At 48.8% G+C, this 16,789-nt stretch overlaps 1 protein-coding gene across 1 annotated transcript in view; it reads left to right on the top strand.

Annotated features, from left to right (window-relative positions):
• Positions 1-16,789, top strand: part of LOC145361273 (zinc metalloproteinase-disintegrin-like MTP4) — a 73,034-nt gene that overhangs the window by 2,215 nt on the left and 54,030 nt on the right. The window contains exons 2-8 of the mRNA XM_080216904.1: positions 1,610-1,698; positions 2,916-2,992; positions 3,205-3,283; positions 8,414-8,490; positions 10,581-10,764; positions 12,007-12,069; positions 16,446-16,514. Of these exons, the coding sequence (XP_080073030.1) occupies positions 1,610-1,698; positions 2,916-2,992; positions 3,205-3,283; positions 8,414-8,490; positions 10,581-10,764; positions 12,007-12,069; positions 16,446-16,514 (638 nt within the window). The remainder of the gene's footprint in view (positions 1-1,609; positions 1,699-2,915; positions 2,993-3,204; positions 3,284-8,413; positions 8,491-10,580; positions 10,765-12,006; positions 12,070-16,445; positions 16,515-16,789) is intronic.

The raw sequence follows: 16,789 nt of genomic DNA, 5'->3' as shown, positions 1-16,789 counted from the left end.
CTCTTATTATCCCAAGATGCATAGGTGAGGTGGTTTGGTCATGCTAAATTGTCCCTGAGTGTCCCAAGAAGAGCAGGTGAGGGGGATGAGTGGGGTAAGTATGTGGGGTTTTAGAGATAGGGTCTGGTGAGGAGCTCTATCAGAGAGTTGGTGCAGAATTGATGGGTCGAATGGCCACCTCCTGGCACTGCCAGGATTCTATGGTAAGGGGTGAGGGAGGGGGAGATGACAGGGGAGGGGGGGGGGTATATTTCCCCTGTCACCCCAAACCACTGTTAATGTTCAAGGTCTTGAGGCAATGAGTGGTGACTGTTGTTTGAAGCAGGAAAACACATCAAAGATCCGCCTTGACGTTCAGCTGTCTTGGTGAAGACCGTGTGACCCGCTACTACTGCCAGCGTCCCACATCAGAGACACTGAACAAGATCATCAAACTCGATCTGAGATATAGTGATAGCATTGGTATCCGGGCCTGAGCTCAGCGTCACAGTGAGAAGGTGGAACTGACTTCCTTTTACTCAGTTTGCTGTTTTGAAGGGTTTATTTGTCTTTTAAAAGAGTTTCCAAAGAACAAATTGTGGAGATGAATGTGGCACGGTGGGTTAGCGCTGCTGCCCCACAGCGCCAGGGGCCTGGGTTCGATGCCTGAGTCAGGTCACTGTCTGTGTGGAGTCTGCACGTTCTCCCCGTGTCTGCGTGGGTTTCCTCCGGATGCTCCTGATTCCTCCCACAGTCCGAAAGACATGCTGGTTGGGGTGCATTGGCCGTGCTAAATTCTCCCTCAGTGTCACCCAACAGGCACCAGAGTGTGGCGACACGGGGATTGTCACAATAACTTCTTTGCAGTGTTAATGTAAGCCCACTTGTGACACTAATAAATAAACTTTGAAATGGGATTAAGTCTCAGATGTGAAGATAAGATGAGGGCTGCTGATTTTGCAAGTTGTGGAGTTGGACATGTCCCAAGATGGGCCTGTGAGACCCTGTCCCAGGTTCCTCACCCTTCCCTCTTGAACCAACTGTCTCCCTTGCTGGGAGAGAAAGACAGGGTGGGTGAAGGACTTGTGTGAGGAACGGTTCCCCCAGTCCTGGCCCACCCGCCTGATTCAAACAGACTAGCCCAGGATGTTGGCTGGTCCCGAGGGTGTTGGCTACGAGGAGAGGTTGAATAAACTAGGATTGTTTTCAGTGGAAAGGCAGAGGTTGAGGGGAGACCTGATAGAGGTCTACAAAATGGGGAGAGGCACAGACAGGGTGGGCAGTCAGAGGCCTTTTCCCAGGGTGGAAGTGTCAGTTACAAGAGGGACACAGGGTCAAGGTGAGAGGGGGAAAGTTTAAGGGAGATGTGCCTGGAACACACTGCCAGAGGAGGTGGTGGAGGCAGGCACGTGAGCAACAGTTCAGAGACATCTGGATGGGGACATGAATCGGGAGGGAATAGAGAGATACGGACCGAGTAACAGCAGAAAGATTTTCTTTAGTTAGGGCATTATGATCGGCACAGGCTTGGAGGGCCGAAGGGCCTGTTCCTGCCCTCTACTGCACTCTTTGTCCTCTTCCTTCAGCCCTGGTGTCAATGTGTTAACAGGAGTCTGTTGTGTGTTTGCAGTGACCTGTGCGTCCAGACTGACCCATGTGAAAAACTACCAGGTGGTGAGGCCGCGGAGATTTCATACAAGTCAGAAGCGAGCGAGCGAGGTACTGTACACGGACCAGGAAGAAGGGTTCACCCAGCTCCTCAACACCGGAGTGGCTCCAACAGTTCAGATCTTCATCAATGCTACACTGTGACAGAGAGGGCTCAGGACCAGAGGGGCCTTTAACCAGTTAGCAGGGCTGAGGTGGATGGGTGGGCACGGTGGCACAGTGGGTTAGCACTGCTGCCTCACAGCACCAGGGACCCGGGTTAGATTCCTGACTCGGGTCACTGTCTGTGTGGGTTTACTCCGGGTGCTCCGGTTTCCTCCCACAGTCTGAAAGATGTGCTGGTTCGGTGGATTGGCCGTGCTGAATTCTTCTTTGGTGTACCCAAACAGGCGACAAGGGGATTTTCACAGAAACTTCATTGCAGTGTTCAGTAGATTGGCCAAGATAAATTGTCCCTGAGTGTCAGGGGGACCAGCTAAGGTAAATGCACGGGGTTACGGGGATAGGGCTTGGGTTGGGTTGTGGTCAGTGCAGGCTTGGTGGGCCGAATGGCCTCCTCCTTCACTGGAGGATTCTGATTCGATAATGTCAGCCTACATGAGACACCAATAAAATAAACTTCAACTTAAAGTTTGTCGTTTAAACTTAAAGTGCCTGTCTGTAAATAGACATTGGTGATGTGGTGTCCACGTGACAACAGATGGCTCTACGTGAATCCTTGTCCACAGTTCGGAGAATGTCCAATAAAACGTCCAGTTGACCACAGCCTTGCCTCTGGGAGTCTCTCTCACTCGTCATGAGGAATGCTGTGGAGATGCCGGTGTTGGACTGGGGTGGGCACATGAAGAAGTCTCACAACACCGGATTAGAGTCCAACAGGTTTATTTGGTAGCACGAGCTTTCGGAACGCCGCCCCTTCATCAGGGTAAGTGGGAAGGAATGGGGATTAACCTCATCTCAGTCCCACAGCGATGCTGAGAGAAAGGGGGTTAATAATGAGAGGGATTTGTCATGAGACAGGAGGATGGTGACGGGGAAGGAGAGTTAACAATCAGAGAGACTGAATGTGGTTCCAGTTACGAGCAGTGAGACAGAGACTTCAAAACGTTGGGATTGAGTCCTGTGGCAGCAGAGAAGAGGAGGGAATGGAGACAAGGGGGGTTACAGTGAGCGGCAGATGGGAGGATTGATGAAAAGTGAGTTTGAAGGAGGGGGCGTTTTGGGTTGATTCTGATCCGAGTTGAATTTTGCTATCTGTTTGGTACCAGGGTCTTTATCCACCAGTCCTTCAGTTTGAGATCCCAATCGAAGGCAAGGGTCACGTTGTCCACCTCGAGAAAAACCAGTAAGTGTCTTGTTGTTTGTGGAGTTATCGCGTCCAGAACCCCCGGGGGATTGGGAGGGGGGGCTGCTCCTTCCTCGCCGTTGGAGGGTCAGTGACACACTGCGCTGTGGAAGACGGCACCACATCTCTCTTCACTTGGGGGCGATGCACTCGAGGATGTTCCATTGTGCGTTAGTCACTTCCTCTGAAAGCTCTACCCTTTCCTTCCACAGGCAGCTCATTGCAAAGAATTACTCTGAGACCTACTATTTGGACAATGGGACTGAGGTCACCAGCACTCCTCTCTATCCAGTGAGTACAACACTCTCTCCTTGGTCTGTGTTCCATTGGAGGTGAAAGGAAATGGAGTTCCAGTGGATTTCTGTCAGCAAGACGCACACCCCTCCAAGTTCTCTTCCCCAAAGAGCTGGTTCGAAGCTGCCCCATCTCTGCTGCCCTGTCACTCTCTCCCAACTCTGTCCCAAACCAAATCTTCAACCCCTTCCCCCCCCAGCATATCAGACCAAACCACCTGAACCATCTTCACACCCTGCATCAGGATATTTCACACTGTGGATTGTCCCCATGGAATGTTCCATTGGCCAAACACAAAATTATGTCGAATCTCTCAGAGTTAAATCAGTTAAAATTAAGTCAACCAGTCTGGCTGCAACACTGTCCAATTCCACAGTACAGAATGAGGCCATTCAGCCCATTGAGCTTGCATCGACAACAACCCACATTCAGGCTCTGTCCCCCATAGCCTCACAAATTTACCCTGCAAATCCCCCCCTGACACTGAGGGGCAATTTAGCATGGCCAATCCACTAACCCACACGTCTTTGGAGTGTGGGAGGAAACCCACGCAGACACGGGGAGAATGTGCAGGTTCCGCACAAGCAGTCACCCGAGGCCGGAATCAAACCTGGGTCCCTGGTGCTGTGAGGCAGCAATGCTAACCACTGAGCCACCTCGCCACCCTCTCTCTCCACTTCTCTGCATCCTCCAGAGATTGTCCTCGAAACTTTCCCCTTTCAGCAAGCTTTTGGTCATCTCTTTCCTGCCTCAGTGTCGCGGTTCATCTGATAACACTCTGGGTGTTTAAGGTCATTGAGGGTGCTATATAAATGCCTGTCAGTGTCGCTTGTTGATGATGATGATGTCGGGTTGCCTTCTGTGGCCAAGGCATCATTGGAAGGAATGCATTATTCACGGAGAGGCATGAGAACATTGGAGAAAGAAAGCTTCGTCCATGTGGTTGTGGGTGTTCATGGCAAGGCCATCATGCTGTGAGGTGCTCAGAAGGAGGCGATTGGAAAGCGATGGCCTCATGGTATTATCACTAGGCTATCAATCCAGAAACTCAACTCATCTCCTGGGGGACCCGGGTTCGAATCCCACCACGGCAGATGGCGGAATTTGAATTCGATAAAAAGTATCTGGAATTGAGAATCCATTCATGACCATTGCCGACTGTCAGAAAAACCCATCTGGTTCATTCATGTCCCGTTAGGGAAGGAAACCTGCTGTCCTTACTGGTCTGACCTACATGTGACTTCAGAGCCACAGCACTGTGGTTGACTCTCAACTGCCCTCCAGGGGCAACTAGGGATGGGCAATAAATGCTGGCCCATGAATGAGTAAAAAGAACTGGTCTCAACATGGCCATTCTCCCTGGAGTGGTGGGAAGATCTTGCTGACCTAGAACATGGAACATTACAGTGCAGTACAGACCCTTTGGCCCTCGATGTTGCGCCAACCTGTGAAACCAATCTGAAGCCCATCTGACCGACACTGTTCCAATATCATCCATATGTTTATCCAATGACCATTTCAATGCCCTTAAAGTTGGCGAGTCCACTACTGCTGCAGGCAGGGCATTCCACACCCTTATTACCCTCTGAGTAAAGAGCCTACCTCTGACATCTGTCCGATATCTATCACCCCTCACAAAGCTGTCAGAATGGCGGCCTCCACGGAGCAGAAAACATAGAAGTAAAAATCTCCTTAGCAAGTTGCCTCAGACAAAATCACACAAAGTAAACCCAGGCAGTTCTCGTGCCTGACAGGACATGAATAAACTAGTCTTGTGTTTAACCACAACACGACAGTTTCCTGGCTGCTCGCCTTTCATTTCCCTATCTTGGGAACGGCATCCAGATTGTCATGATGAGACCTGAAATCACATTCCCCGGATTATTAATCCATGTTCCTGGTAACCAGCCCGGTAACGTGGCCAATGCACCTCCATATCCACAACAACCACAGATCCCTAACCAAAGGTGAGTTCATATTTCCATCTCCCTGCCTCTCTTGGGGGCGGATTACTTCAATGATACAATCCCTACAGTGCAGAAGGAGGCCATTCAGCCCATCGAGTCTGCACCAACCACAATCCCACCCAGGCCCTCTCCCCACAACCCCAATGCTCGCTGATCCCCCTGACACTCAGGTCAATTGAGTGCGGTCAGTCCACCTTACCGGCTCATCCTTGGACTGTGGCAGGAAACTGGAGCACCCGGAGGAAACCCATGCAGACACGGGGAGAACATGCAGACTCCACACAGACAGTGACCCAAGCCGGGAATCGAACCCAGGTCGCTGGCACTGTGAGGCAGCTGTGCTAACCACTGAGCTACTATGCCACCCTGATCCTGATTGGTGACGCTTAGAATTTCAAAGCTACGTTAGTCTCAATGGGATGGAAATGTTCGCTGGGTGACCTCACCTCAGCCAAGTTGCTGATGGCCATGCTTGTTCCTTACTGAGTTAGAAAGAGATAACTGGGGAAGGCCAGTCGGTTTTGGCACAGTGGCATAGCGATTAGTGCTGCTGCCTCACAGGTTCGATTCCTGGCTTGGGTCATTGTCTGTGTGGAGTTTGTATGTTTTGATTTGATTTGTTGTTGTCACATGTCCTAGCATACAGTGAAAAGTATTGTTTCCTGCGTGCTGTACGAACAAAGCACACCATTCATAGAGAAGGAAAGGAGAGAGTGCAGAATGTCGTGTGACAGTCATAGCTAGGGTGTAGAGAGAGGTCAACTTAATGCGAGGTAAGTCCATTCAGAGGTCTGATGGAAACAGGAAAGAGTTCTTGAGCCGGTTGATAGGTTCTCCCCGTGTCTGTGTGGGTTTCCTGTGGGTGCTCTGGTTTCTCCCACACACCAAAATTGTGTCGGTTTGGTGGATTGGCCATGCTAAATTGCCTTCTAGTGTCCCAAGATGTGCACGTTCGATGGATTGGCCATGCTAAATTGCCCCTTAGTGTCCTAAGATGTGCAGGTTAGGTGGATTGGCCATGCTAAATTGTCCCTTTGTGTCCAAAGATGTGTTGGTCAGATGGATTAGCCATGGGAAATGCCTGGGATAACGAGGAGAAGGTGAGGGTGATGTACCCTTTTAGAGGGTCGGTGCAGACTGGATGGGCTGAATGGCCTGGCTCTGCACTGTCGGTCTTGGTTCTTGGTGGGAAAGCAGCGTGGGTTAGTGGGCCTGGAGGTGATGGGTGAACTGGCCTTGGTACGGGTGCAGCAACATTGAGGATCGCAGGAGCAGTACAGGATATGTTCCGGGTGGGAACGTGTGGGAGACTGGTTTTGTTGACGGTGAGTGCGGGTACATTCCAAGACATGTCGCAACAGGATGGAGACGCCTGTGTCGAAACCTAGGAGGCCCACTCGAGAAAGAAAAACTTTGCCAAAAGCAACAGGCGCACAACAGTCTCAGAGACATAGCACGGCCTCACCTCTGTGGAATCTAACAAGAACCTGTTCTCCATCTCACACTCATTTCTGCCACAATAGTGATCATATTTCATCCCTCAGTAGGTTCCCAGCAGTGAGAACCCTGTGTACCGTTGGGTTCCCTCAGCCTTTTTACTGAGCTGTGCCAGTTAGAGATCACCGTCTCCGATATGTAATTGCAACCTGTAAAAGTGTGTGTAAAATTGGGAAACTTGATGTTTGCATTGTTTCTTTGCCCCCACCCCCCATACCTCAGCCACATCATTGATTCGGGGAGTGATATGCAAGATCTCACTTTTCTTTGACTCAGAGCGGGGGTGGGTGCCTGGAATTCACTGCTCGCATTGGTGATGGAGGCAGAGACCCGAAACCCTTTGCCTCCACGGTGGCACAGTGGTTAGCACTGCTGCCTCAGAGCGTCAGGGACCCGGGTTCGATTCCCGGCTTGGGTCACTGTCTATGCGGAGTCTGCACATTCTCCCTGTGTCTGCATGGGTTTCCTCCAGGTGCTCCGGTTTCCTCCCAGACGTGCTGGTTGAGTGTGGCGATTAGGGGATTTTCACAGTAACTTCATCGCAGTGTTAATGTAAACCTACTTGGTCGTGAATAAATAATCTTTAAAATCTTTAAACTTTGTAAGAAGTATCTGGATCCTGCACCTGAAGTTCTGTAGTCCATCGGGCTCGGGGCCAGGTGCGGGGAGGTGGGATTAGAAAGGACACCAAGTTGCCTTTGAGTTTGCATGGACAAAATGGGCTGAATGGCCGCCTTCTACGCTGTAACTTTTCTTTGGTTCTTTGTGATCCAACTTCACAACGATCAGCAAGTGAAATATCACAGAATCCCGACTGTGCAGAAGGAGGCCATTTGGCCCTTCAAGCCTGCACTGACATCAATCCCACCCAGCCCCTATCCGCATAACCTCACGTATTTACCCTGCTCATCCCCCTGCCATGATTTAGCAAAGCCAATCACTCGAGCCCACGTATCTTTGGAGTGTGGGAGGACACCGGAGCACCCGGAGGAAACCCATACAGAGATGGGGAGAACGTGCAAACTCCACACAGACAGTGATCCAAGCCAGGAATCGAACCCTGGGCCCTGGCGTTATGTGGCAGCAGTGCTAACCACTGGATGTTCCCATTGTTTCATGCAAACAGGCATAAAGAAAATAACTTGTATTTCTTGATGACCCCAGAATGTCCAAAAGGACCTTACAATCAGTGGTATATTGATGCTGTTGTAATGTGGGGCTTACCACAGCCAATTTGCACACAAGAAGTTCCAACAAAGCAGGTCACCTACTCAAGATGTTGACCAGGATACTTGTCCTGATATCCTTTGAAGAGTGGGGTCTCCCTGCCTCAGAGCACATGGGGCCTTGGCCTAATGCACTCTCTGAGACAGGACCTTGGATAGAATCTCCCAGTTCTGCAGTCAGCCTGGAGGTTAGCCAGAATGGGACTTGAATCCCGAATCCTCTTCCTCCTTATTCACTGAACTGCTCCGGACCTGGCTGAATCCAGAGGAAGGGGGATCTAAACATTGGAAATTTGAATAGCCTTTGTCCATCATTGGATGGTTTCTGTAGATGACATGATTCTGACTGCCCAAACGGTTTGAGATCACTTTGTTGTGAGATGATGATGACCTGGGTGACATGTATCATTGACAAACACCCTTTCTTTCTTGGCCAGGATCATTGCTATTATCACGGTCACATCAAGGGTGAAGGAGGTTCCTCGGCCAGCTTCAGTGCTTGCAATGGACTCAGGTAAGGTCAGGACAACGTCTAACTCAGGGAACCTGGCCAGTAACTCCTCTGGAGAAGGCCCTGTCTGGTGAACCGAGTGGATGTGTTTAGAACATAAGAACTAGGGGCAGGAGTTGGCCATCTGGCCCCTTAAGCGTGCTCCACCAGTCAATAAGATCGCAGCTGATCTTTTCATGGACTCAACTCCACTTACCTACCCACTCTTAATTCAAAAATTTATCTATCCTTGCCTTAAAAACATTCAATGAGGTAGCCTCAACTGTTTCACTGGGCAGGGAATTCCACAGATTCACAACCCTTTGTGTGAAGAAGTTCCTCCTCAACTCAGTCCTAAATCTGCTCCCCCTTATTTTGAGGCTATGCCCCCTAGTTCTAGTTTCACCCGCCAGTGGAAACAACTTCCCTGCTTCTGTCTTATCTATTCCCTTCATAATCTTATATGTTTCCATAAGATCTCCCTTCATTCTTCTGAATTCCAATGAGTCTAGCCCCAGTCTACTCAGTCTCTCCTCATAAGCCAACCCTCTCAACTCCGGAATGAACCCAGTGAATCTCCTCTGCACCCCCTCCAGTGCCAGTCTATCCTTTCTCAAGTAAGGAGACTAAAACTGTACACAGCACTCCAGGTGTGGCCTCACCAGCACCTTATCCAGCTGCAACATAACCTCGCTGTTTTTAAACTCCATCCCTCGAGCAAAAAAGGACAAAATTCCATTTAGAGTCATAGAGGAAACAGGCCCTTCGGCCCAACTTGTCCATGCTGCCCTTTTGTTCTTTAAAACCCCTAAGCTAGTCTAATTGCCCGCATTTGGCCCATATCCTTCTATACCCATCTTACCCATGCAACTGTCTAAATGCTTTTTAAAAGACAAAATTGTACCCGCCTCTCAGACTCACCATCCTCTTTGTCACAAAATTGCCCCTCTGGACCTTTTTGTATCTCCCAACTGTTGCCTGAAACCTGTGCCCTCTAGTTTTAGACTCCCCTACCTTTGGCACAAGATATTGACTATCTAGCTTGTCTATGCCCCTCATTATTTTATAGACCTCTATAAGATCACCCCTCAGCCTCCTGCGCTCCAGAGAAAAATGTCCCAGTCTATCCAGCCTCTCCTTATAACTCAATCCATCGAGTCCTGGTAGCATCCTAGTAAATCTTTTCTGCACTCTTTCTAGTTTAATAATATCTTTCTATAATAGGGTGACCAGAATTGGACACAGTATTCCAAGTGTGGCCTTACCAATGTCTTGTACAACTTCAACAAGACGTCCCAACTCCTGTATTCAATGTTCTGACCAATGAAACCAAGCTTGCTGAATGCCTTCTTCACCATCTGTCCACCAATGACTCTACTTTCAAGGAGCTGTGAACATGTACCCCGAGATCTCTTTGTTCTGTAACTCTCCCCAACTCCCTACCATTTACTGATTAAGTCCTGCCCTGGTTCCATCTACCAAAATGCATCACCTTGCACTTGTCTAAATTAAACTCCATCTGCCATTTGTCAGCCCACTGGCCCAATTGATCAAGATCCTGTGGAATTGGAGATAATTTTCTTCACTGTCCACTATGCCACCAACCGTCGTGTCATCTGCAAACTTACTAACCATGCCCCCGATATTCTCATCCAAATCATTCATATAAATGACAAATAACAGTGGGCCCAGCGCTGATCCCTGAGGCACACCGCTGGTCACAGGCCTCCAGTTTGAAAAAGAACTCTCTGGCTTCTGTCAAGGAGCCAATTTTGTATCCATTTAGATACCTCACCCTGGATCCAGTGAGATTTAACCTTATGCAACAACCTACCATGTGGTAGCTTGTAAAAGGCCTTGTGGACAAGATCAACCGCACTGCCCTCATCTACCATCTTGGTTACCCTTTCAAAAAACTCAGTTAAATTTGTGAGACATGATTTTCCACTCTCAAAGCTACGCTGACTGTTCCTAGTTTGCCTTCTTAATTACCTGCTGCACCTGCAAATCAACTTTTTGTGAGTAATATTTGTGGGACGTAAGGGCCATTTCGTGTCTGGGGTACAACTTTGCTGGTTTAAGGCTCCCTGGTTGACCTGCCTTCTCTCTTCCAGTGGCTACTTCCGCACAAAGGGCCAGAGGTATGTGATGGAGCCTCTGAAAGATTCGGACAGCGATGAGCACATGCTGTACAAGTATGAGGAGCTTAGGCTACCATTGAAAACCTGTGGCGTGGTCAACACTTCAGAGGACAGCTCAGAGCCAAGAGTGGAAGAAACCTTCAGCAATGATCGCGAGGTATTTCAAGCAAATCGGCTGTTTGTCTTGTGTTAACACGAGAGGGGGAAAAGAAAGATCTGCATTTATGTAGCACTTGGCACCTCAGCATATCCCAATGTTCTCTGCAGCCAATGGAATATTTCTGAAGTCTTGTTCCTCTTGTATTGTAGGACATTCAGTGGCCAATTTACCCAGGGAAAGCTCTCCCAATCATTGATGTGCTCACGACTACATAGCAGTCTTGTCTGAAGGGCAAATACTAGCCAGGGATGTCTCACATGCCTGCCTTCAGAATAGCGGCCAACACATCGATCACATCCACTTAACAAAGTGGACAGCAACTTGGCTTAATTCCGGGAAAGATAGCATGACCAACAGTGCAGCACCTGCTCAGTGCGGCACAGAATTGGTGTATCCGGAGTTGCACAGTGTCCACTGGCTGTAACAGCGGTTAAACAGAAAGTGACGTCAGGAGGGAGAGGAATGTGGTTATTCTGGTAATGACTCATGGTGCAGTAATTGCAGGTTAGCTCGCCACACCACCGTTTCACAAATAGGATCAGTTTCCGGTCTCTTAACACATTACTAGGGATCTGTTACCATATCTATAAAATACTCCGAACTCCTCGATTCGAACCCAGCCTGTAACTCACTCCTGGGTATCTATTATTCTTTATATAAACCACCTCGAACCCCTCGATTAGATTCCAGTCTGTAACTCACTCCCAGGTATCTGTTATTCTATATATAAACCACCCCGAACCCCTCGATTAGATTCCAGTCTGTAACTCACTCCCGGGTATCTGTTATTCTATATATATACCACCCCGAACCCCTCGATTAGATTCCAGTCTGTAACTCACTCCCGGGTATCTGTTATTCTATATATAAACCACCCCAAACCCCTCGATTAGATTCCAGTCTGTAACTCACTCCCGGGTATCTGTTATTCTGTATATAAACCACCCCGAACCCCTCGATTAGATTCCAGTCTGTAACTCACTCCCGGGTATCTGTTGTTCTATATATAAACCACCCCGAACCCCTCGATTAGATTCCAGTCTGTAACTCACTCCCGGGTATCTGTTATTCTATATATAAACCACCCCGAACCCCTCGATTAGATTCCAGTCTGTAACTCACTCCCGGGTATCCACATCCTTAAACCAGTTTTCTTTGCACTCTGATTTGACCCTGTAGCCTTGGTAAGTGATGGGAGTTAATTGGGTTGTGTTCAGTCACTGCTCCTTGTTGTTACAGAGGAGTGATTTCCTGAAGGCCAAGAGGTACATTGAGATGTACGTGGTGGTGGATTATTCTGAGGTGAGTTCAACACACTCAGCGACTGTTGCCTGATTCCCCCTCTGTTACTGACCATCCCACTGTTTGGTGCTTGCGACTCTGATCGATCCGAGTGAACCATAATCAGACCATATTTCTTCCTGTCCTGGTGGGTAATCTTGACTAAAATCTTTTTAAAGTTTATTTATTCATCAGAAGTCGGCTGACATTCACACTGCAATGAAGTTACTGTGGGAACCTCCGAGTCGCCACACTCTGGCACCTGTTCGGGTATACTGAGGGAGAATTCAGCAGAGCCAATCCACCTCACCAGCACATTTTTTGGAGTGTGGGAGGGAACAGGAGCACCCGGAGGAAACCCACGCAAACACGGGGAGAATGTGCAGACTCCACACAGACAGTGACTCAAGCCGGGAATCGAACCCAGGTCCCTGGCTCTGTGGGGCAGCGGTACTAACCAGTGTGCTGACGGTGATGTAGACAGTGACTTGATGAGGTAGTTAATCTGAGCGGACAGCACACAAACAGCCCATTCATCCCAACTGCTCCACACTCTACACAGGCTCCCGATTCCATCTCACCCTATATCCATACTCCCCATACTTCAATCGCTTGTGTTTACCCAGCTTTCTCTTAACTGTTCACCTCCAGCATTCTCTTCCTTCGGAGAAGTGACTAGGATCCAAGAGCACAGCCTCAGAGTCAAGTGACAACCCTTGAGAACCAAAGTGAGGAGGAATTCCTTCAGGCAGAGAGTGGTGAATCTGTGGAACTCTTTGCCGCAGAAGGCTGTGGAGGCCAGGTCATTGAGTGTCTTCAAGACAGAGATAGATAGGTTCTTGATTGGTGAGGAGATCCAAAGTTAGGAGGAAAAGGCAGGAGAATGGGTTTGAGAAACTTATCAGCCATGACTGAATGGCAGAGCAGAGTCGATGGCCTAATTCTGATCCGAAATCTCATGGTCGAAGCGCTCTCAGTGACAGCTAATTCCATTGTCCCAGCACTCTCGAGCCAAAGAATATTGTCCCAAATTTCCTGGACTATCTGATATTTGTGGCTCTGAGAGTTGGACCTCCCTGCAGAAGGGGAAGCAGTTTCCTCCATCCAGCCTGCTATTTTTGATTTGATTTATTCTTGTCACATGTATGAGTTTACAATGAAAAGGATTGCTTCACGCAACAAACAGTGCTTTTTACTGTATACGAATACACCTGACAATAATAAATCCAATCAAATCATAAACTCTTCAGATCACTTTGTGACCACTGCCAACCAGGCCAACCCTGAATCGACCCCAATCCACCCGGAGACCCCCAGCCTTTGCTGTGAAGTTGTGTCACTTCTTTCCAGGCTAATACTTGTTAATCATCTTTGCACCTTCTCCCATCCATCAGTCCTTATTGTCAAAATGGAGCAAGGTGCTGGATATTTGGCCCTGTCTACATCAAAGGGGATGAAGTGGAAATGGTCAAGTGCTTCAGGTTTTTAAGTGTCCAGATTACCAATAACCTGTCCTGGCTCCCACCACGCCGACACTATAGTTAAGAAAGCCCCACCTACGCCTCTACTTTCTCAGAAGACGAAGGAAATTTGGCATGTCAGCTATGACTCTCACCAACTTTTACAGATGCACCATAGAAAGCATTCTTTCCAGTTGTATCACAGCCATAGGGTGGCACAGTGGTTAGGACTGCTGCCTCACTGTGCCAGGGACCCGGGTTCAATCCCCGCTTGGATCACTGACTGTGCGGAGTCTTCATCTTCTCCCACGGGTTTTCTGCTTGGGTTTCTTCCGCGTGCTTCAATTTCCTCTCACAAAATGTGCAGGTTAGGTGCATTAGCCATGCTAAATTCTCCCTCAGTGTACCCAAACAGATGCCAGAGTGTGGCTGCTGGGGGATTTTCACAGTAACTTCATTGCAGTGTTAATGTCAGACTACCTGTGACTAATAACAATAGATAAATTAAATAAACAAACTTTGACTTTGCTTTAACTTGGTATGGCTCCCGCTCTGTCCAAGACTGCAAGAAACTACGAAGCCCGGTCCATCACTCAAACCAGCCTCCCATCATTGACTCTGTCTACACTTCCCACTGCCTCGGAAACGTAGCCAGCATAATTAAAGACCCCACGCACACCCTGGACATTCTCCCTTCCACCTTCTTCCGTCGGGAAAAAGATACGAAAGTCTGAGGTGACGTACCAACCGACTCAAGCACAGCTTCTTCCCTGTTGCCATAAGGTTTCTGAATGGACCGACCTCGCATTAAGTTGATCTTTCTCTGCACCCTAGCTATGACTACTACACTACATTCTGCATTCTCTCCTTTCCAAACTTGTGTTACCTGAGCTCACTTACCCATCAAAATATACTGCCACATGTTTAATTCTCGTGAATTTTCCAGCCGTCTGCTCCTTCTGCCGATCTGCCCAAGTCATTGAAAATATTGATTTGATTTGATTTATTATTGTCACATATATTAATATGCAGTGAAAAGTATTGTTTCTTGCGTGCTGTACAGACAAAACATAATGTTCATTGGCAGAAGGAGCAGACGGCTGGAAAATTCACGAGAATTAAACATGTGGTAGGATATTTTGATGGGAAAGTGAGATCAGACACCACAAGTTTGGAAGGGAGAGAGTGCAGAATGTAGTTGTAGCTCGGGTGTAGAGAAAGATCAACTTAATGCAAGGCAGGTCCATTCAAAAGTCTGATAGCAGCGGGGAAGAAGCTGTTCTTGAGTCGGTTGGGACATGACCTCAGATTTTTGTATCTATTTCTCAACGGAACAAGGTGGAAGAGAGAATGTCCGGGGTGTGTGGGGGTCCTTAATTCTACTGACTGCTTCGCTGAGACAGCAGGAAGTGTCGACAGAGTCAATGGGTGGGAGGCTGGTTTGCGTGATGGATTGGGCTACGTTCACGACCTTTTGTAGTTCCTTGCAGTCTTGGGCAGAGCAGGAGCCCATACCAAGTTGTGATACAACCAGAAAGAATGCTTTCTATGGTGCATCTGTAAAAGTTGGTGAGAGTCAGAGCAGACATGTCAAATTTCCTGAGTCTTCTGAGAAAGTCAAGACGTTGGTGGGGCTTTCTTAACTATAGTGTTGGCATGGGGGGAGCAGGACAGGTTGTTGGTGATCTGGACTGTCTGTGTAATTCCGAGTGCCAATCATTGAGGTAAATTGTGAAAAATGAGAATTCCAGCATTGATCCCACAAGGAAATGATTTCCCAAGTGATTGGCTGGAATTCTCCGATCTCGCCCTTGATGGGATTCTCCAGTCCCACTGCAGTGAATGGAGATTTGGCAGAGTGCCACTTCCTCCGTCCTCACTGTTGGAGAATCCCAGCTGCTCTGCTGAACCCGTACTCTCTGTTTTACAGCAAGCTTACCATCCAGTCTGACCTTGGTTGATCAGCTGAGCTTTGTTGCTGTGTGGTTGGATGACACATCCTCCTTTTACAGAAAGCACCTGCATTTCGATTTCCCCTTTCACGGTGTCAGGGCAACCCACTGTCGTGCCACACAGCCAATGAAGTGCCCCTGCAGGGTGGTCACTGCTGTCCTGTGGTGAACATGGGTAATAAGCACTGGCCTCGGAAGTATGACACACATCCTACACAGGAAGTGGAGAGCTGAAATCTGCACCCTCTCCAGACAAAACCAGGGGCAGATTGGCTGAAGGGTGGGAAAGGAGGAAGAGCTGCTTTGGTCTTTCCAACAGCTCAGTGGGATCTTTCACGTCTGTCAGAGAGGGAAGACCTCAATTTTGTTTCCCATCTGAGAGGCTGCACCTCTGACAGTGCAGCACTCCCTCGGTCCTGCAGTGGATGGTGGTCACAATGAGAAATGGAGACAGAATCATCACGTCTCTCAGGAGGCTATGTGGCCCATTGAGTCTGCACTGACTCGCTGACAGAGCACCCCACACTGGCAGCAACCCCCGTGTATTTACCCATTAATTCCCCCCTAACCTGCACATCTCGAGACACTAAAGGGCAATCTAGCATGACCAATCCACCCAACCTACATATCTTAGGACATTAAGGGGCAATTTAGCGTGGCCAATCCACCTAACCGACACACCTTCGGACAAAGGGGCAATTTATCATGACCAATCCACCTAACCAGCACGTCTTTTGGATTGTGGGAGGAAACTGGAGCACCTGGAGGAAACCCACGTAGACACGGGGAGAATGTGCAAACTCCACGCCGACAGTGACCCAAGACTGGAATCGAACCTGGGTCCCCGGCACTGCGACACAGTACTGCTAACCACTGTGCCGCTGTGCTGCCCATGGTGGAGTGCTCAGTTTCCCAGACTAAGTCCGCTGATTTTGATGTGGCTGTGTGTTTCTGTGTCTAATGGCTGCCTCCATCGCTCTTTCAGTTCTTGCAGTTCGGTTCACACGAAGCGGTAAAGCAGAGGGTGTTTGAGGCAGTGAATCACATCAACCTGGTAAGTCATTCTGACACTGCCCCACTACCCCCGCTCCCCTCCCCCCCTGCTTTCTATCCTTCCTGCCCCAGGAACTGATCACCCTTTCCCCGAACAATCGCTTCCCTCTCCCATCTCAACATGTCCCTGAGCAGCTGCTGTGCGCATGGTTGAATTTGAACTCATTGATTGGGGAAAGTCCACAGCACCTCCTCTCTGATGTTTTGACCAGTGCCTGGAGACATTGTCTCTCTCTCTCTCGAGCATTCTGATCTGTACCTATCACTCTCCTCAGC

This window comes from Carcharhinus amblyrhynchos, chromosome 34, assembly GCF_965287045.1.
Source record: "Carcharhinus amblyrhynchos chromosome 34, sCarAmb.v2.hapA, whole genome shotgun sequence".
In the NCBI taxonomy this organism is placed as follows: domain Eukaryota; kingdom Metazoa; phylum Chordata; class Chondrichthyes; order Carcharhiniformes; family Carcharhinidae; genus Carcharhinus; species Carcharhinus amblyrhynchos.
Note: the sequence above shows the minus strand (reverse complement) of the source record. Positions and strands in the feature narration are given on the sequence as shown.